General features: G+C 41.4%; 1 protein-coding gene across 1 annotated transcript; it reads right to left on the bottom strand.

Annotated features, from left to right (window-relative positions):
• Nucleotides 1-14,111: 14,111 nt before the first annotated feature.
• cunh11orf58 (chromosome unknown C11orf58 homolog) lies at nt 14,112-17,602 on the bottom strand. Its single transcript, XM_074677921.1, has 5 exons — nt 17,427-17,602; nt 16,769-16,852; nt 16,385-16,445; nt 16,087-16,196; nt 14,112-14,657 (listed from the first exon to the last, which is right to left on the bottom strand). Exons 1-5 carry the CDS (start codon nt 17,478-17,480, stop codon nt 14,433-14,435), a joined length of 534 nt encoding a protein of 177 aa, XP_074534022.1. The 5' UTR covers nt 17,481-17,602; the 3' UTR covers nt 14,112-14,432.
• Between the last annotated feature and the right edge of the window lie 2,947 nt (nt 17,603-20,549).

Raw genomic sequence — 20,549 nt, 5'->3', positions numbered from 1 at the left:
AAAGCTACAATCCAGGCCCAAGGCTACCATCCAGGCCCAAGGCTACTAGCTACCATCCAGGCCAAGGGCTGCCAGCAACCATCCAGACCTAAGGCTACCAGCTACCTTTCAGGCTACCTGCTACCATCCAGGCCTAAAGCTACCAGCTACCATCCAGGCTATTAGCTACCATCCAGGCCTAAGGCTACCAGCTACCATCCTGGCCGAAGGCTACCAGCTGCCATCCAGGCCCAAGGCTACCAGCTCCCACCTAGGCCCAGGGCTACCAGCTACCATCTAGGCCCAAGGCTACCAGCTGCCATCCAGGCCCAAGGCTACCAGCTCCCACCTAGGCCCAGGGCTACCAGCTACCATCTGGGCCCAAGGCTACCAGCTTCAATCCAGGCCAAGGGCTTCCAGCTACTACCCAGGCCCAAGGCTACCAGCTACCATCCAGGCCCAAGGCTTCCAGCTACTACCCAGGCCCAAGGCTACCAGCTGCCATCCAGGCCCAAGGCTACCATCTACCATCTAGGTCCAAGGCTACCAGCTACCATCCAGACCCAAGGCTACCAGCTACCAGCTACCACCTAGGCTACCAGCTACCACCTAGGCCCAAGGCTACCAGCTACCATCTATGCCGAAGGCTACCAGCTGCCATCCAGGCCCAAGGCTACCAGCTACCACCTAGGCCCAAGGCTACCAGCTACGATCTAGGCCCAAGGCTACCAGCTTCTACCCAGGCCCAAGGCTACAAGCTTCCATCCAGGCCCAAGGCCACCAGCTACCATATACGCCCAAGGCTACCAGCTTCCATCCAGGCCCAAGGCTACCAGCTACCATCTAGGCCCAAGGCTACCAGCTTCAATCCAGGCCCAAGGCTTCCAGCTACTACCCAGGCCCAAGGCTACCAGCTACCATCCAGGCTATCAGCTGCCATCCTGGCCTAAGGCTACCAGCTACCATACAGGCTATCAGCTGCCAACCTGGCCCAAGGCTTCCAGCTACCATCCAGGCTATCAGCTGCCATCCTGGCCTAAGGCTACCAGCTACCATACAGGCTATCAGCTGCCATCCAGGCCCAAGGCTACCAGCTACCATCCAGGCTATCAGCTGCCATCGAGGCCCAAGGCTACCAGCTACCATCCAGGCTATCAGCTACCATCCAGGCCCAAGGCTACCAGCTACCATCCAGGCCCAAGGCTACCAGCTACCATCCAGGCTATCAGCTACCATCCAGGCCCAAGGCTACCAGCTACCATCCAGGCCCAAGGCTACCAGCTACAATCCAGGCTATCAGCTACCATCCAGGCCCAAGGCTATCAGCTACCATCCAGGCCCAAGGCTACCAGCTACCATCCAGGCTATCAGCTACCATCCAGGCCCAAGGCTACCAACTACCATCCAGGCCCAAGGCTACCAGCTACCATCCAGGCCCAAGTCTACCAGCTACTATCGAGGCTACCAGCTACCACCCAGGCTATCAGTTACCATCAAGGCCCAAAGCTATCAGTTACCATCTAGGCCCAAGGCTACCAGCTACCATCAAGGCTACCAGCTACCAGCTACCATCCAGACCCAAGGCTACCAGCTACCATCCAGTCTACCAGCTACTATCAAGGCTACCAGCTACCAGCTACCATCCAGTCCCAAGGCTACCAGCTACCATCCAGTCTACCAGCTACTATCAAGGCTACCACCTACCAGTTACCATCCAAGCATAAAGCTACCAGATACGATCCAGTCGATCAGCTACTATCCAGGCCCAAAGCTACAATCCAGGCCCAAGGCTACCATCCAGGCCCAAGGCTACTAGCTTCCATCCAGGCCAAGGGCTGCCAGCAACCATCCAGACCTAAGGCTACCAGCTACCTTTCAGGCTACCTGCTACCATCCAGGCCTAAAGCTACGAGCTACCATGCAGGCTATTAGCTACCATCCAGGCCTAAGGCTACCAGCTACCATCCTGGCCCAAGGCTACCAGCTGCCATCCAGGCCCAAGGCTACCAGCTACCACCTAGGCCCAGGGCTACCAGCTACCACCTAGGCCCAGGGCTACCAGCTACCATCTAGGCCCAAGGCTACCAGCTTCCATCCAGGCCCAAGGCTACCAGCTACCATCTGGGCCCAAGGCTTCCAGCTACTACCCAGGCCCAAGGCTACCATCTACCATCCAGGCCCAAGGCTACCATCTACCATCTAGGTCCAAGGTTACCAGCTACCATCCAGACCCAAGGCTACCAGCTACCAGCTACCACCTAGGCTACCAGCTACCACCTAGGCCCAAGGCTACCAGCTACCATCTATGCCCAAGGCTACCAGCTGCCATCCAGGCCCAAGGCTACCAGCTACCACCTAGGCCCAAGGCTACCAGCTACCATCTAGGCCCAAGGCTACCAGCTGCCATCTACGCCCAAGGCTACCAGCTACCATCTAGGCCCAAGGCTACCAGCTTCAATACAGGCCCAAGGCTTCCAGCTACTACCCAGGCCCAAGGCTACCAGCTACCATCCAGGCCCAAGGCTTCCAGCTACTACCCAGGCCCAAGGCTACCAGCTACCATCCAGGCCCAAGGCTACCATCTACCATCTAGGTCCAAGGCTACCAGCTACCATCCAGACCCAAGGCTACCAGCCACTAGCTACCACCTAGGCTACCAGCTACCACCTAGGCCCAAGGCTACCAGCTACCATCTAGGCCCGAGGCTACCAGCTGCCATCCAGGCCCAAGGCTACCAGCTACTTCCTAGGCAACCAGCTACCACCTAGGCCCAAGGCTACCAGCTACCATCTAGGCCCAAGGCTACCAGCTCACATCCAGGCCCAAGGCTACCAATTACCATCTACGCCCAAGGCTACCAGCTTCCATCCAGGCCCAAGGCTACCTGCTACCATCTAGGCCCAAGGCTACCAGCTTCAATCCAGGCCCAAGGCTACCAGCTGCCATCCAGGCCCAAGGCTACCAGCTACCATCTAGGTCCAAGGCTACCAGCTACCATCCAGGCCTAAGGCTACCAGCTACCACCTAGGCTACCAGCTGCCATCCAGGCCTAAGGCTACCAGCTGCCATCCAGGCCCAAGGCTTCCAGCTACTACCCAGGCCCAAGGCTACCAGCTACCATCCAGGCCCAAGGCTTCCAGCTACTACCCAGGCCCAAGGCTACCAGCTACCATCCAGGCCCAAGGCTACCATCTACCATCTAGGTCCAAGGCTACCAGCTACCATCCAGACCCAAGGCTACCAGCTACTAGCTACCACCTAGGCTACCAGCTACCACCTAGGCCCAAGGCTACCAGCTACCATCTAGGCCCGAGGCTACCAGCTGCCATCCAGGCCCAAGGCTACCAGCTACTTCCTAGGCAACCAGCTACCACCTAGGCCCAAGGCTACCAGCTACCATCTAGGCCCAAGGCTACCAGCTCACATCCAGGCCCAAGGCTACCAATTACCATCTACGCCCAAGGCTACCAGCTTCCATCCAGGCCCAAGGCTACCTGCTACCATCTAGGCCCAAGGCTACCAGCTTCAATCCAGGCCCAAGGCTACCAGCTGCCATCCAGGCCCAAGGCTACCAGCTACCATCTAGGTCCAAGGCTACCAGCTACCATCCAGGCCTAAGGCTACCAGCTACCACCTAGGCTACCAGCTGCCATCCAGGCCTAAGGCTACCAGCTGCCATCCAGGCCCAAGGCTACCAGCTGCCATCCAGGCCGAAGGCTTCCAGCTACCACCTAGGCCCAAGACTAACAGCTGCCATCCAGGTGAATCTCATTGTAGATACACTCATTCATCCGTTTAATCTACTGAATCTTGATTACCAAAGCTTAAGATGGCAATGAAAATTCCCCAAAAGGACATGGAAGAATTGAAAGCAGCAATGAACATAATGACAAGAGAGATGAAAAACTTCATGAAGCATCAAGCCACCATAACTGCTCTACTGGATGAAATAAAACAGCTGAAAAGGAAAAACATGGAACATGAAAGGAAGATTGAAAATCTGGAAACCCGATTTGATGACCTGGAGCAGTACTCTAAAATGAATGACGTAATCATTTCTGGTTTAGTGATTAAACCCAGGAGTTACTTGCAAGCAGTGAAAGGGGTCAGGTCTGACAGTACAAATGGACATGATGAGAGCACAGAGGAGCAGGTGATCGCATTTCTTCGTGGCAAGAATATTGACATTGAAGCTAGTAATATTGAAGCATGCCACCCTTTACCAGTTAAGATTAAGGATAAGCCCACCATACCTGCAACAATTATTCGTTTTACCAACAGGAAACATAAAATTTGTCTGCTTAGACAGGGAAGAAAATTAAAGGGCACAAATGTATATATCAAATGAAATCCTGTGTGTCCTGTGTCTGAGTTTTTAATCATGTAAGCCTGTCAGCTGAGGCTCATCTGAAGCCAGATGTTGCCATGGTGATCATTGTTTACCAACTGCCATCAGAGAGCTGGTGAAGTCTGTTGATTCCCAACACATTTCCACTGAACTCAGGGTGTCAAACTGTCTGCAACTGTGACTAAACCTAAGGACCGATCAGAAAAATGATCACACCGTAGGATTCCTGAGACCCTTCGCCTAAGTTTCATGTCTGAAGACGCAAAAATGGGCCCATGAGAGTGATAGATGGATGAGGGAAATTTGACTGATCTCTGAGAAAACCCCTCAGGAATTAACATTGGAGTACATGGGTGCCGGAGCTGACTTTGCCCTGACAGTTGGTCATTTTGTGAAAAAGTGCTACATCCTTTTGCTTTAAAAACCACTTTGTCAGAAGCAGGACAATACTACTTACATGTTGAGGGCTTATTTGTGTTGATAGCTCAAAAAATGTGGCCAAGAGAGCAGTTTACCCAGAAATTTTCCAGGTCTTGTTTCCCACTCTCCCTGCTCTGTCGTTTGAATCTCCCACTCTGAGCTGAAACATTCCGTCCAATACACACCAATGTTAAATGGCTTGAAGAGCTGAAATGCATCATGACCTTTGAAGGGTCATTGTGAAGTAACTATGAATGCTAGGAAACTATGGAAACCCACTGAATGAAGCCAAAAGATAGCTGAATATTGAGAAAGAGAGGGTGAGCGAGAGAAAGAGAGTATTGAAAGAAAAGGGGGTTCATGTGTGTGTGTGTGTGTGTGTGTGTGTGTGTGTGTGTGTGTGTGTGTGTTTGTGTCTGTGTGTACACACTTTCATATCTATACTATTCTAGCCCCAAAGCAATACGTCCCAAACATAGACTGTGTAGTGGACAGCGTGGCTCTGCCATTTACCATTGTACAATTCTGAAGCCAAAACACCTCTGTCAAAGGCGCAGCCATTGGAGGCAGTTGTGCAGCCAGAGTCTGTGCAGTACAGACTGTGAGGGATTCTGGGAGAATCTGAGTGGCGCTAGGTAACAAAACTAATAACTTCATTTTTCTTTTGCGAGTCTAATTACTTCTTGACTCTACGTCTTGACATATTTTACAATCCCAGAAAAAAAAATACACAAGAACGGCAGCTGTCAATTATCATTATATGTTACATAATACCTTGTTTTTAACCTGTCATAACTAATGGAAATGTAACTGTTCAGAAGAGAAAAAAAAGACTTAAATACAAGGCAGCCAAATGATATCTTCAAAATCATGCACCTGTGTGTGCGTGAGGGAGAGGGAGGGAGAGAGTAAGAGAGAAAGAGAGAAAGAGACAGAGAGAATTGAGAGAGGAGAGAGTGGGGTTTATGTGTGTGTGTGTGTTTGTGCGCGCGCATGCACACGCGTGTGTGTGTATGGGTTGGCTGTATGTGTGTATGTGTGTGTGTGTAAGAGAGTTTGGGTTGGCTGTTTAGGCATAATAAACAAAAATCTGTGTTTCTCTGTCCCTCAATGACCTCATCAGTCAGTAGACACAGCTGTGTAGTTACCATGGTGATCATGATGATGATGTCACAGTGAGTGTGATCTGTCAGTTACACTTTGGAACTCCTTTGTATCCACTGATCTACAGCTGGAGTTTTGGGCTAGACATAGGTCCAAACAACCTGAATTTATGCTGAAACCCTAAGAGCTAGAAGAAAAACAAAAACATTGTGAGAATCTGGAGACTCTGATGAACAAGATGATGTGCTTCAAAAGACGGTAGGATTAAGATCAACGGTAGTAGGGCAATTTACAAATGTAGTTAGGAATGAAGTTGATGAGAAATATAGGTCAGATTTTAACATTACTCCAGGTTACAGAGATATGAGGGTTACTCTCACACTGAGGCGTTTTTTGGCAAAACAGTACATTTTTTTGGTAAAATACTCAGTTTGTAAGAAGCAGGAGAGTTCAGGGAACGTTAGAATGTAGTTTTTATTTACCTGCTGTGAAGATTTTGGAAGTTATGACGATTCGTTCGAGATTCTCACAACCTTTCTGCAGCAGGCTCGCTCACTCTACCTAGAGACATTCCGCACTCTAGGAGCTGAGATTTCAGGGCAAAAACCAAAAAGTTTATGTTGCTTCAACAGTAAAATCTCAAAAACTGTAATAGATATCAGAAAAGGAAGGTCATACTCGTAGAGCTGAAAGATCAGTGAACATTTTAAAGCAAAAATGGTGCCTGTAAGTGGAAGTATGCCAAAATCTTAGCATCTCAAAGTAAGTGGAAATTTTGGGCAGCGAGAGGGAGAGATTCCTAGGTTCCCCATTCATTCTCTATGAGGGATTTTTCGCAGTTTTTGGCCAATAAGTCGGCCAAAATTTGGCAAATTGGTGAAAAACATAATACCACACCATTCCCGGCCGAGCCGCACATTTTGATGTATAATTTGTGGGGGTTTTCTCAAAGCCCTTGGAGGAGAAGCGAGCCGAAATTTTGTCCGGAAGATGAAGAAGATGATGAAAAAAAAAAAAGAGACTCGTTCGAAGCCCGAGCCCCTAATAAAGTAGAAGAACATATGCTGTGAATGCATTACTGCATTCACAGCAATAATTTTTTTTGACACAGAAGAACATATGCTGTGAACTGCATTCACAGCAATGAGCACCTTACCAAAAAAAATGCTGATATAGCCAGGAAAGTAAGACAGCTCAGGAAACAGGGCAAAATTCAGGCCACTTGGATTGTCAATTGTAAGGTATTCATTAAACCAAATGGAGCATCGGAGAATTCCAGAGGGGTGTGCATTAGGAGCATGGATCAAATTGGAAAATTTGACTGTGTCAAGCATTTTGGATGGTTATTTTTGCAGTTGTCCCAGCAACAAGTAGCCGTTGTTGTTTGTACTGCACTATTTGCATCTCTATATTCTACTCATGATCTTAGCCGAACCAGATAAAGATCCTGATCAAAATCTTCTTGATAGTATCAACGCAAATTGTTGCCACTACACAGATGAACAGTTTAACACTACCATTAAATATGACCATGGCATATCCATTATCCATTTTAATAGTAGAAGTCTTCATGCAAATTTTCAAAGTATAAAGGATTACCTGTGTCAGTTTAAAAAACCCTTTAATATTATTGCTATCTCGGAAACATGGATTAATAGAGAGAGGGGGTCTGATTTTTTTATGAAGGGATATGGGTTTCATTGCACCAGCAGAGATAATGGACTTGGTGGGGGGGTGGCTCTGTTTGTTGAAGAGGGTCTCTCCTACAAGGTTCTTGATAACTTGTCAGGAAGCATTGATGATATAATGGAAAGTATAACTATTGAAATAGAATTAGTCAGAATGAAAAATATAGTCATCAGCTGTGTCTACAGAAAACCAGGTTCAAACATTAACATGTTTATCACAATAATGGAAAGAATGTTTACCTCAACAAAACAAAAAAAACCACTTATATTTGTGGGGATTATAACATTGATTTGCTGAATCCAAACAAGAATAAATCAGTAGATGAATTTATCGAAATAATGTATAGTTTAAGTTTTTTCCCAACAATATCTAAACCAACCAGAATAACATCCCATTGTGCTTCTCTAATTGATAATATTTTTACAAGTAATATGGAAAGTAAAGTGATAAGTGGGATTTTAATCAACGACATTAGTGCCTGTTTTTCTTATTTCTGAATGTGATAACAAAAGAAAGGAATCAAATGATATTGAATGGAAGAGAATAACAACTGAAGAATCTATAGATGCTCTAAAAAATGATCTAATGAATTGGAATTGGACTAATGTATACAATAAAACAGCAGTGGATAAGGCTTATGACTTATTCTTAGATATATTAACACATCTGTATGATAAGCATTGCCCCCTTAAGAAGTGTAGCACTAAGAACCGTTTGGCAGAAAACCCATGGATGACCAAAGGATTACAAAATGCATGCAAAAAAAAAGAACACCTTGTATGGAATGTTTCTTAAAAGTAAAACAAAAGAGGCAGAGTTAAAATATAAGAAATATAAAAATAAATTAACAACTATTATGAGAGTATGCAAGAAAGACTATTATTTAAAACTGCTAGAGAAGAATAAAAATAATACTAAAGGCATATGGAATATTCTTAATAGTTTTATTAGAAATAAACAAAGAAATCAAACTTTTCCTGATCATTTTTCAGATAAGGGAAGGCAACTTCTCACAGTGAAGGAAGTGGTTGATGGTTTTAATAGCTTCTTTGTTGATGTTGGTCCCAACTTGGCAAAAGAAATTAATGTAAACGGAAAGAAGCAAGCTGATCTGGAATGCTGTGAGAGAAATGTAGATTCAGTGTCTTTGGGAACTGTTGATAAATTGGAAATTATTGCTATTGTAAAAAAAAGTGCCTATAAGACTTCTACAGATTGGAACGGCATCAATACGGCACTGGTAAAGAAGATAATTGAGGGAATAGCCGATCCACTTACTTATATATGTAACCTTTCATTTAAAACTGGTATCTTCCCAGATAAAATGAAACTTGCTAAAGTGGTTCCAGTATACAAAGCTGGCGATAAACATCTGTTCACAAATTATAGACCTGTTTCCTTACTTTCACAGTTCTCAAAGATACTGGAGAAATTATTTGAACAGAGATTGGATGACTTTATTGAGAAACATAAATTAATAAATGACAGTCAGTACGGTTTTAGATCATCTAGATCTACTTCTCTGGCTCTTATGGAACTAGTAGAAGAGATAACAGGTTGCAATGATAAAAAAAAATATGCAGTAGGTGTTTTCATTGATTTAAAAAAGGCTTTTGACACGATTGACCATGGAGCAGTATGGTGTCAGAGGAGTAGCACACACCTGGTTACAAAGTTACGTCAGTAATAGGAAGCAGTTTGTCCAACTAGGTAACAATAAATCAGTGCACTTGAATATTATCTGTGGGGTCCCACAGGGGTCCATCTTGGGACCTAAACTATTTATCTTATATATTAATGATATCTGGAAAGTGTCTAATGTTTTAAAAATGGTGTTTTTTGCAGACGACACAAATATTTTCTGCTCTGGGGGAGATTTGCAGCAGCTATTATTATTATTCAGAAAGGAATTGCTAAAACTAAAGCACTGGTTTGATGAAAACAAATTATCATTAAACTTGAACAAAACCAAGTTCATGATATTTGGAAATTCTAAAATTAAGCAAGGGGTTTGTTTGGAAATTGAAAATGTGGAAATTGAAAGAGTTTACGAAAGTAAGTTTCTGGGTGTCATAATTGATCATAAGTTATCCTGGAAGCCTCATACTAAATATTTGTGCACCAAGGTTTCAAAAAGTATTGGAGTTTTGGGTAAAACTAAACATGTGTTGGATCAGAAGTCACTTTAGATGTTTTACTATGCACTTATTGATCCGTATCTGTCCTATTGTGTCGAGGTTTGGGGAAATACATATAAAAGCACTTTACAAAAGATTTATATTTTACAAAAGAGAGCCATAAGGATGGTTCACCATGCTGAGTACCTTGCTCATACAAATCCTTTGTTTCTAAAATCGAGGATTTTAAAATTCTGGGACTTAATAAAATTTAAAACAGGTCAGATTTTGTTTAAAGCCTGGAATAAGTTGTTACCAAACAACATCCAAATGATGTTCATGGTCAGGGAGGCAGCATATAACTTAAGAGGGAATTTTAAATTTAAACAACCAACCATCCATTCAACACTGAAAAGTATGTGCATCTCTTTTAGTGGTGTAAAATTGTGGAATGAACTAGAAGAGGACTTAAGAATGTGCATTAACTTAAAACAATTTAAAAGTAACAACAAAAAAACACTCTTGTTCTCCTATAAAGAACTAGACAGATAATTTTATCATCTTTTTTTATCTTTTTCAAATAATTGAGTCGATCAACATGCTTTTAACTAAGGTTCTATTTATATTAAAGTTGTTTGTTTTATTATACTAAGATTGTGTGAATTATGAAATTATATGACAGTGTAAGGGGGGGCTGAACTTGATAAGCTTTGCTTCCTTCAGCCCCTTCTTGAACTTGCACTTTATCATTATGTGCTATTTTTTTCTTTTTTTCCTATTACAAATTTGTTTGTTTTTATGTGCTTGTTTGAGACAAATAAAAATCAAATCAAAATCAAATCAAAGTTCATGTGTTAGCCTTTAGCTCATGATTTAGCCTTTAGACTGTTTTTTAGCTTTAAGATCATGTGTTAGCCTTAAGCTCATGATTTAGCCTTTAGACTGTTTTTTAGCTTTAAGATCATGTGTTAGCCTTTAGCTCATGATTTAGCCTTTAGACTGTTTTTTAGCTTTAAGATCATGTGTTAGCCTTTAGCTCATGATTTAGCCTTTAGACTGTTTTTTAGCTTTAAGATCATGTGTTAGCCTTTAGCTCATGATTTAGCCTTTAGACTGTTTTTTAGCTTTAAGATCATGTGTTAGCCTTTAGCTCTTCTTTTAGCCTTTAGCTCATGTTTTAGCCTTAAACTTGAGTTTTAGCCTTAAGCTCATACGTTAGCCTTTCATCATTTTTTAGACTTTAGCTTTTATTTTAGCCTTAAACTACTGTTTTAGCCTGTAACTGACCTGTTAGCCTTTAGCTCATGTTTTAGCCTTTATTTTTTGTTTTAGCCCTAAGCTGGTATTTTAGCATTTAGCTCCTGATTTTGTCTTTGGCTTGTGTTTTAGCCTTTAGCTTGTGCTCTATCTCTCTCCTGTTTCTCTTTCTTCTGCTCTTCTGTCCTTTTTCTGTCTGACAGTTAGGCTCCAGTGTCCACCATCACTACAAAATTAATCACAGAAATCATTTTCAGCAGAGAAAAACTCAGATCTCTCTTCTCTCTGCTAAACTTCATCAGCCTGTATCTGAGCTGATAATCTCATGTTAAAGTGTGGATCAGGATCAGGCTGACATCTGGAAGGAGACTTTTTCAGGATCACTCAGAAACTCCCCACAGGGACTTTAAAGTTCACAGATCAGACTCCCAGCACTGATCAGCTTCAGTCCTCAGACTGTGACTCCTCAGTCATCCTAACCTGAACAGAAGTTTGAGTTTGTCATTCTGATTGTAAAGAGAGGTGGTGTTTAATCTGCAGCAGTGGCATGGCGTGGGGATTTTTTTTGAGGAAGCCTCTAATCTGTATTTTTTTTTAGGGAGTGGGGTAAATAAGAGACTATGTTACAGTTTGTATATCTCTATTTCATGTAACGGAACGACCCGTTTTACTTACTTTGAACACCGACACACGCCCTTTCACTCTCCCACCCTCACTCACTCATTCACACACGTACATTGTCCTCTTGACTTAGCTTAAACATCGTATTAATTCATTCAACCACCCACTTAAACACACAACCGGCCGCTTCATGCACACTGCTAATGTGCTAACCTCCCTGAGTTCATTCAGTGGCTTGTTGATGACGACGATACTGTGATTTGATTGGTTTGAGGCCAAAGACAGGGTGGCTTCCCTTGACACAGTCTTGGCCAATCACAAGTGAGCAGTGTCATGACCGCAGCCTCATCTGATTGGTTAATCATTCTTGTTTTTTTTCACCAAGGGATGCCAACTCAGCTTGGCTTCCTTGCGGACAACAGCGTGCAGTATCGTATTTTCACCACGCATTCACCACAGAACATTTACGAGGGCGCTGTTTTACACATTGTAAAATGCTCAATAACTAGAGGAGATGAATAAGGGAGAGATGACGGTGACAAAACAGAGAATAATTATCGAAACTGTTAAAAAGGAGTATTTTCATTAAATCACAGCTACAGTTAAAAAAAAAGAGTGGAAGCATGGCTTCCCTTGGCCTCCGGGAGAAAACGCCACTGATCTCCAGATAGTTTTGTTGAGAGGTAAACAAAGGAGGGGCCTACCTGTCAGTCAGCTGACTGTAGGTACACGAAGTACGTGTTTTCCTCTGGTTTAACAGAGTTGAGTTTAAACTAATGCAGCCTCAGAGAGCTATAGGCTCAGTCACAGGTTTCACTTTCATCTGACGCTCCCACAGAGTCATTTCATTTCCTCCATGATCCAAACTCTCTAACATTAGTTCATCCACTTCGTTCCTTCTTTCAGAAACTACACCAGAGGCTGACAGGTGTGTTACCTGGGTCAGACGTTGGCTCGTTGGCTCATCCTGTTTTCTTGGAGCTGGCGCAGCTGCTGTGAGTAAACGGCTGACAGAGTTAAAGGCGCGGGTGCCGCGGTGACAACTGACACATAGCGCGCGCATTTCCTGTGATTGTTACTCTGTTTACAGAGCCTCACCCAGTTAGACTGAAACCGAAACTCACAGAGCGGAGTATCCGCCTCCTTAAAGTGATCCTCTGGGATGGAACAAGTTGGGTCCTATCACAAGGTTTAGGGCAGAAATGACCCCTACAGCAGTGTTTTTGTGCAGCAGAAGCCCAGAGCGCTCGCACCAAACACCCCCTCCCTGCTCCTCTGCTGGTTTCCTCTGCACTCAGACGGGGCCATATTTTACTTGACCAAAAACACAAATAGACGGACTCCCACCAAAAAAATCTGATATGGGTCTGCATTCACGCTTTATTCAGAGAATTTTCAGTACGTTACTTTCACACAAAAACACCGCTACATAAGGCTCTAGTTCTCATCGTGTCATAAAACAGTGTTTGGTGCGAGCGCTCTGGGCTTCTGCTGCACAAAAACACTGCTGTAGGGGTAATTTCTGCCCTAAACCTTGTGAAAGGACCCAACTTGTTCCATCCCAGAGGATCACTTTAAAGTCTCAGAGAGAACATCACATGTTTGTGGTCTGGAAAATAAAAAAAATTCACACCATCATCTGGCGTTAATTGAAGCCCATTCCCGCCAGAAAATAAATTAATAATAATAATTTAAAAAATAATAATAATAAAATAGATCAAGAAGCGGAAGTGAGGAGATATAAAGTCCTAACTGTTAGATTTTAAAAAGGGGAAAAAAGTTTGAAAAGTCTTAATTATGAAATGAAAATTATAATATATATTTTTAATTTAATTTTGAGATTAAAATGTCAAAATTGAAAGGTATGAGACAAAAAAATAAAAAGTCAAAATTGTGAGATAAAAAGGTGGAAGTATGGGATAAAAATTCATAACTATAAGATAAAAAGTCAAAACTATGAGATTAAAGTAATAATTGACAGATCAATGTTTAAATAATGAGATAAAAAGTTATAGTTTTGAGATAAAGTAAAAAAATGGATAGAGTATATATAGAGTGAAAATTATGAAATAATGAGTTCAAATAATGAGAATAAAACAAAAAAAATAAAATAAAAATTGTAAAATTTAGGGAAAAAAAAAATAGTATCTCAGTGTACTCGAACCATTTCTCTATCAATTCAAACATAAGCTAGCAAAAACTTCAGTTAGGCTACTGCTTTGTCTTTGGGAAGGTTTCTTCCCGTCTATGATCTCAGAATTAATATTTTTATTTTCATAATTGTGACTCTTTAATTTCATAATTTTAATTTTTGTCTCATAATTTCAACTCTTTATTTTTTTAACCAGTGGAATTAGGCTTCTGTATTCTCTTAAACTCTTCACTGAAGTTCACTTTGAGCTGATTCTCTAACATAAAGAAATTATCAATCCACTGTGAAAGGATGTTTTTTTTTACTCCTCTGTGTTTTTGGATTTATTCACCACTCAATGACCTTTTTTAGCTTTTGGAGAAGTACAGCAGGAGACAGTCACAACACAGAAAACTACAACTGACACTTCCTTTATTTCACTTTCTAAGAAGAAATCACAAAACGTACGATGTGTGAACCAACATGCTGCGTGACAAACAGTCCCGTCATCACCGACAGAGGAGGTGACCCACACAGGGCCAGTCTGCAGTCATCACATGATAAAACACCAAAGAAGAAGACTGAACACCAAACAGGATCCTCTGACAGCATGCAGCCCTGGATGTTACTGAGCGAGGGGCCGTCTGGGCAGAGATCCTTTTTCTACCCAGGAACATGACAAACATCATGGCTCACTGAAAATCAAACAATCATGAAAAAATGTTCGTACTGAGATCAGAAAATCTACGTCTCCCTCTTTAACATCCTACGCTGACTTGACAAACGTCATCTTAAAGCCGTGTTTCCGCTCCTCGTTCCTGCCGTCTGATCCGGGCTTCGCTGGCTCTGAGGTCTGCTCTTTGGGGTCGGGGTCGCAGCTTTTGTCCTCGGCCTCTGTGGACTCTTTTCTGTCAGTGGACTTCTCTGGTTCAGTTTCTTTTGTCTGACTTTCCGCTGGTGGGGAGGGAACTGAATCTGGTTTGGGCTCAGGCTGAGGGAGAGAGAACAAAAGCACAAAGAGGAAGTTTACTACGGCAAGACACTTCAAACAAAACGTTTCTCTAAACCCCAGAGTAAAGACACGTACCTGGACAACACATATCAGACAAAAATCAACAAATCATGAACTAAATCTGATCGACTGGACTAAGGGTCTTCAATCTGTGGTTCTTTGACTTCTCTGCAGTGGCTCCTTGTAGCTTTAAAAATATTACTGAAATAAAGAGTTTTTATTTTTCTTCCAGAGGGTATTGATGATTAAAGACACTGACACTAAATAAAATCCTGTGTTAACATTTAGTTGAACTAAATCTTCATCCCATCTGTCAATAAAGCCTGCCAACGCTCTACTTCACCTCCTACAACATCAACAGCCCACCAACTTTCCATGCACCTGTGGCTAACCTCAAGTTTTACAGCCCTGGGAAGATAACTACATCTACAAAAAGACTCATCTGGAAGAAAATACAAAGATAAAAAAGTAATTAAAGCAATAAGATCCTGTATGATATCCAATTAGAAAAATATTTCAAAATTTCAAAAATTACTGCAACTTTATTAAATTTAAATTCTTTAAATTTTTGCAAAGTTTTAAAAATTTACACTTTTTAATATTTCAAGGTTCTTGAAGATCTTGGTCATTTCTTTGGTCAATTTTGCAAATTTTTAGATCTTCACATTTTTTTCTACTTTTTTTCAAAATTAGAATAAAAAATCCACATTTTTCGAAATTTTGAAAATTTTTAAATTTTTTTTGCATAATAAAAACATTTTCTAAATTTCTGGAAAATTTAGCAATTTCTTTAAATTTTATTATTATTTTTTTAAATTTCTTTGCAAAATTTCTGGAAAATTTTGCAATTTTTTGCTTATTTCTTTAATTTAGTTTTTCATAAAAATGAGCAATTTTTTGAAATTTTGACAATTTTTGCATCCCATTGAAATTTCATAGATTTCGCAAATTTATGACACCTAGCAAATATTTAAATCTTTTGAAATTTTTTAAATTTGTTAAAAATCCAAAACTTAGACATCACTTGCACAAATTTATGAACACAAAACACTTCTTGTTTAGATAATTATTCACTTGAATGATTACTTCTTGTTACAGTAATCATTCCTTATATTCTTACTATGTAGAATTTTTAACTTCTTATTCAGATAACTTTTTCACTGGATTCTAACTTTGTGTAGATTTTTATTCACTTTTCTCGTCTTTATAGTGAAGATAAAGTAGATGTTGTGGCTCCTGAATGACTTTAATCCAGGTGAGCGGAAGAAAAATGGCTCCTCTGAAAGTAAAGGCTGGACTGGAGGCACTGGGAAGCTCTTAACTCTTAGTATCTGAAAGAAATCAGTCAATCTCTGCTTTAAAATATCCCCAGGTGATCCAGCAGAGGTGGATAAAGCTGCCCCCTCACCTCACTGAAGCCCAGCCCACAGTGTCTCCGGTTCCGACCCGACAGCTTCCCGTCCATGCCCTGCTGGTACTGCAGCTCCAGCTGCTCGTTCATCTTCTTATCTTCCTGCCCTGCAGAGAGACATCAGTAACAGCAGGCACACCCAGCCGTCGCAGGCCTATCCGTGTGTGGATAGGGCTGAGCGGAGGGTGTGAGGTGGGGAAGCCGGGTTAATTACACTGGGCGTTAGGAGGAGACGCAGCAAAGGGACAGTTTGGACATGTCATACGAATAAAAACACATCTACAGAGAAGCTCACCACTGCGGAGGTGGGACGTTGACTTGTGCTCCCCGATGACGAGGCGTCCTGTGTGTTCTTTCTGGAAACAGAAACAGGTGAAGAGTGAAACAACAAGCAGAAACTCTGCTGATTATCATCATTTGGTTTGTGCAAATGCATATCAAGATAATAAATCCATTATTATAATCTCAGTCTGTAGCTTTATCCTAACAGAACAGCAGATGTAGTCGTACCCATCCCTACCAGCGGGACCTGGCTCCTGCCCGCAGCGCCAAAAGCATCAAATGCTGATAAAATGATTATAAAGTTTCACTTTCCTCATGAACTTACTGGAATAAATGATGTAATCCACCATACCCTGGTTTATAACGTACACCTGTGAGTCTATAAACACCAACAAACCTTGCTGGCGCCCATCAAGCGTAGGAACTTTTGCTTCCTCTCATCGCTGCCCAGATCAGCTGCTGCCCACTGCGTGGAGCCGTCCTGAGAAAGAGAAACACAGTCAGCGTGACTCAGGATTAAATGATTTATCTTTGGTTTTCAGAGATTATCAGGAGGAAAACTGGGACGAAAAGATATCTACTGATTTCACACAGCGTATCAGAGGTTTTCATCCTTTATATAACTCTTTATGATCAGGTGTGTGTGTGTAATATGTGTTTTAAACATATTTATCCAGAAGTTATAATCTTTAAATGGATATTAGTGTAAAGTTAGTCTGACACACACCAGCTTGGAGTAAAAAGGGGGAGTGTTCCTACTTTAGATGAAATCCAGTCTGTTTCAGCCACATGTGACACACACACACACACACACACACACACTACTTGACAAAGTACAGCCTGTATAATCTGTCACTTCTATGAAACCATGTCTAAACTCCTCCTAAATATCTCAGTAAATGTCTCCAACCCCCCCTCAGACAGAAACCTGTGGTTTTAGTGGTTTTATTCCCTCTCTCCGCTGTTTCTCTCTCTCTCCTGTGATCGTTATTAGCTCCGAGCTCTGACTCCGGGTTTATTTCGGTAAACTCGCCGTTTCCTCCGGTTTTACTGACCTCAGCCGGTGACGCGGCTCGTTTCGTCCCGTGTCTGTCCTCTGATTGGCTCATGTTTAACCACAGATTCAGTTTAATGATCGATAAACTACATGTCAGTTAGCCGGAGCTAGCTGCTTTTGTCAACAGTGGTCTGTGGGACAACTTCCGGTTCCGCTCCTCGTCTTCTTCGATGGGGATTTATTTGGCGGTTAGAAAACAATGGGATGACGTATTTCCGCCACCTACTGATGTGGAGTGTGGACCAAAACATTATATTATATTTATTTATTTATTTTTATTTTTATATTATTATTTTATATTAAAACAAAAGTGTGGACCAAAACGTCTCATACTAACATTTAAAAAAAAAGAAAAAATGTAAATGTAAATGTTTTTTATTTATACAGCCCTTTACAACAACCCTTTCGGTGAACCAAAGTGCTTTACAATAGATAGAGAAAGCAATAAATAAAACAATTAAAAACAAATAGAAGCAATAAGAGCAATAAAAACAATAAAAGCAATTAAAATGATAAACGCAATAAGAGCAATAAAATACAAAAAGATAAATAAATAAATAAAAAGTAAAAAAACAGACTAAAAGTAAAAGTGTCACCGTACTACAGGGTATTAAAAGCCATCCTTAATAAATATGTCTTCAGTCTGGATTTGAAAAAGCCCAGCTCAGAAGTTAGATGCACTTCAACATGGAGCTTATTCCAAAGCCTGGGAGCAGCCACAGAAAAGGCTTGATCACCCCAGTGTTTGTATTTTGACCTGGGCACTTCAAAATGGGGAAAAATATAAATAAATATATAAATAAATAAATGGTGCTAAAGTTGCCCGAGGAGCGCCATCTTACCTGGTTATTCAGCAAAGTACTTTTAATAAAAATACAAACAAATACATGAACTAATCTATCAACAGTGTCCAAATTAAAAGCTTTTATTTTGACTTAAATTATTATTTTTTTAATGTTTTGATGTGACATAAGAGGGAAAAAAATGCAACAATCATCTGTCGACTGCTGCACCCCTCTTTAATCTGCATATCCCAGTATTTACAGTGTTTAACAAACTAATCTGAACACCTGTTATAAAAAATGAGAAAAGCACTCAGCTTCATGTGCTGAAGTTCAAACTTGATCTCACAGATTTCTTTATGCTTCACCATTTTGGAAAGAAGGGACAAACTGACTCCAGTTTAAATATCAAGAAACCTGTGAAAAAAAAAAAACATCTATAGAAGTATGTCTGACTCTGTGTGTGTGTGTGTCACCAGCTGGACTCAGGCTGGAGCGACCGCTCTAAAACCAACACACACACCCTCTACAAACAGTCACTGAGAAGTCTGGATAAGAAATGTAGAGCTGCCACTGCTGTGACATCATCAAGAAATATAACGTCATGACCTTTGACACTGCTCCACCCGCAACTCGGCTATAGAGCAGTGGGAAGTGAGATGAGATGAGATGAGATGAGATGAGATGAGATGAGATGAGATGAGATGAGATGAGGCCTTAGACAGTTTTCTGTGTGATGTAGATATGTGTCTGATGTTTAATTCACGATCAGGCCCCACCACCACTTCAGTAACGTGTCTCAGGGAGACCATCAGCAGGGGGAGACTGTTCAGCTAAACTTTCGACTGCATTTTCAGTCAGAGCAGCAGAAAAAAGGGACTTAAACTCTCCACATTGGAGCCTGAGCAGGCCTCAGGGGTTTTTACAAGTAACTGTATCAGTTATCAGCCCCGATCCAGCCCCTTAAAGCTGGATCCAGAATCAGGGGGTAAGAATCGGTTCAATCTTGACTCTAAGGCTAAACTCAATTTATTCTACAAGGTCTAACATTTCACAGTCAAACAGTCATTTCTGTGAATTCTGAAGCATTTTTTTTTTAACATTTAAAGACTTACAGTTTACTTCAGTAATCCTATGTGTGCTCATTTTTGTCTTTTAACCAAAACATTACCCACAGCAGAGCATGCAGGTTATTATTTTACACTGGTATCAGATTGGATCAGTATCAGTCCATACCCAAAGCCCAGGTATCAGGATCAGATAAAACTGGATCAGTGCAGGCCTAGCTTAAACTATGACTCAAGGAAAAACATTAATGTACATTTTTTTGATTTTTTTAGCAGCTGTTTTTTTTAATTCTTTTTTATTTTATTTGGCAAATTTATACATCTTTGTCAGTTTTTATTTATTTATTTATTTATTTATTTTAATTTCAATAAAAAAAGTAGTAACTTATTGAAATGTCATTAATGTTGCGAATTTATGGAAATTTATTTTTTAATTTCAAAAAATATTTGCAAAGTTATTGAAAATAAAAAACTAAAACATCACATGTACAATTTAATAAACACAAAAAACTTTTTGTTTTGATTTTTAATTTCTACTAGATTTTTATTATGTAAAGAATTTAATACATTTTATAATCTTTATGGTGAAGATAAAGCAGATTCTGTGTCTCCTGAACGACTTTAATCCAGGTGAGCTGAGGAAAACTGGCTCCTGTAAAAGTAAAGGTTGTAGACTCCTGGTTTAGTAAATGTTGTATTTATATTTATTATCCTTCTGCTTTCATTGTTTAATTTTTATTTTCAAACTTCTGGTGCTCTGTTCATATTTCTGTAATTGTTTTTCTAACATTTTTTTCTTCTTGTAATGTTGTAAATATTTCTCTGATATAGTACTGAGATATAAAAAAGGAAATGATGCTAAAATGATACAGAGCCAAAATAAAATAATAAAAATCACCTTAAAGGCAGAGAGAGTCTGGGAGCACTATTTGCAGCCGGATCACAGACGTGCTCTTCCGCCTGCAGCGCAGTGATCCGCTGCTGGCGTCCGGACCTCCAACAGAACCGAACCGGACACACGTGGAGACCTCCATGAGCTGAAGTTCCCAGAGTGAACCCAGAGTACGGGAAGAGAAATGGACAAACTTACAGACATGGAGACTGGAGCGCGGGAGTTACCTGGAGGAGCAGGTGCGAACTGGAAGATAAGCTCCTGGATGTCCCGGATGAGACTAACGGAAGTGGGTCCTCAAGGTGAGTTTTACTGCACAGAGACAAACTCTTCGTGTTCATCACTGAGTTCACCAGGTGATCTGTAGCCTCAGGTTCCTC

Source organism: Halichoeres trimaculatus, unplaced genomic scaffold, assembly GCF_033239565.1.
Source record: "Halichoeres trimaculatus isolate MK-OKI-2021-1 unplaced genomic scaffold, fHalTri1.1 fHalTri1_scaffold_10, whole genome shotgun sequence".
Classification (NCBI taxonomy): Eukaryota; Metazoa; Chordata; class Actinopteri; order Labriformes; family Labridae; genus Halichoeres; species Halichoeres trimaculatus.
This window is presented reverse-complemented; position numbering and strand designations above follow the sequence as displayed.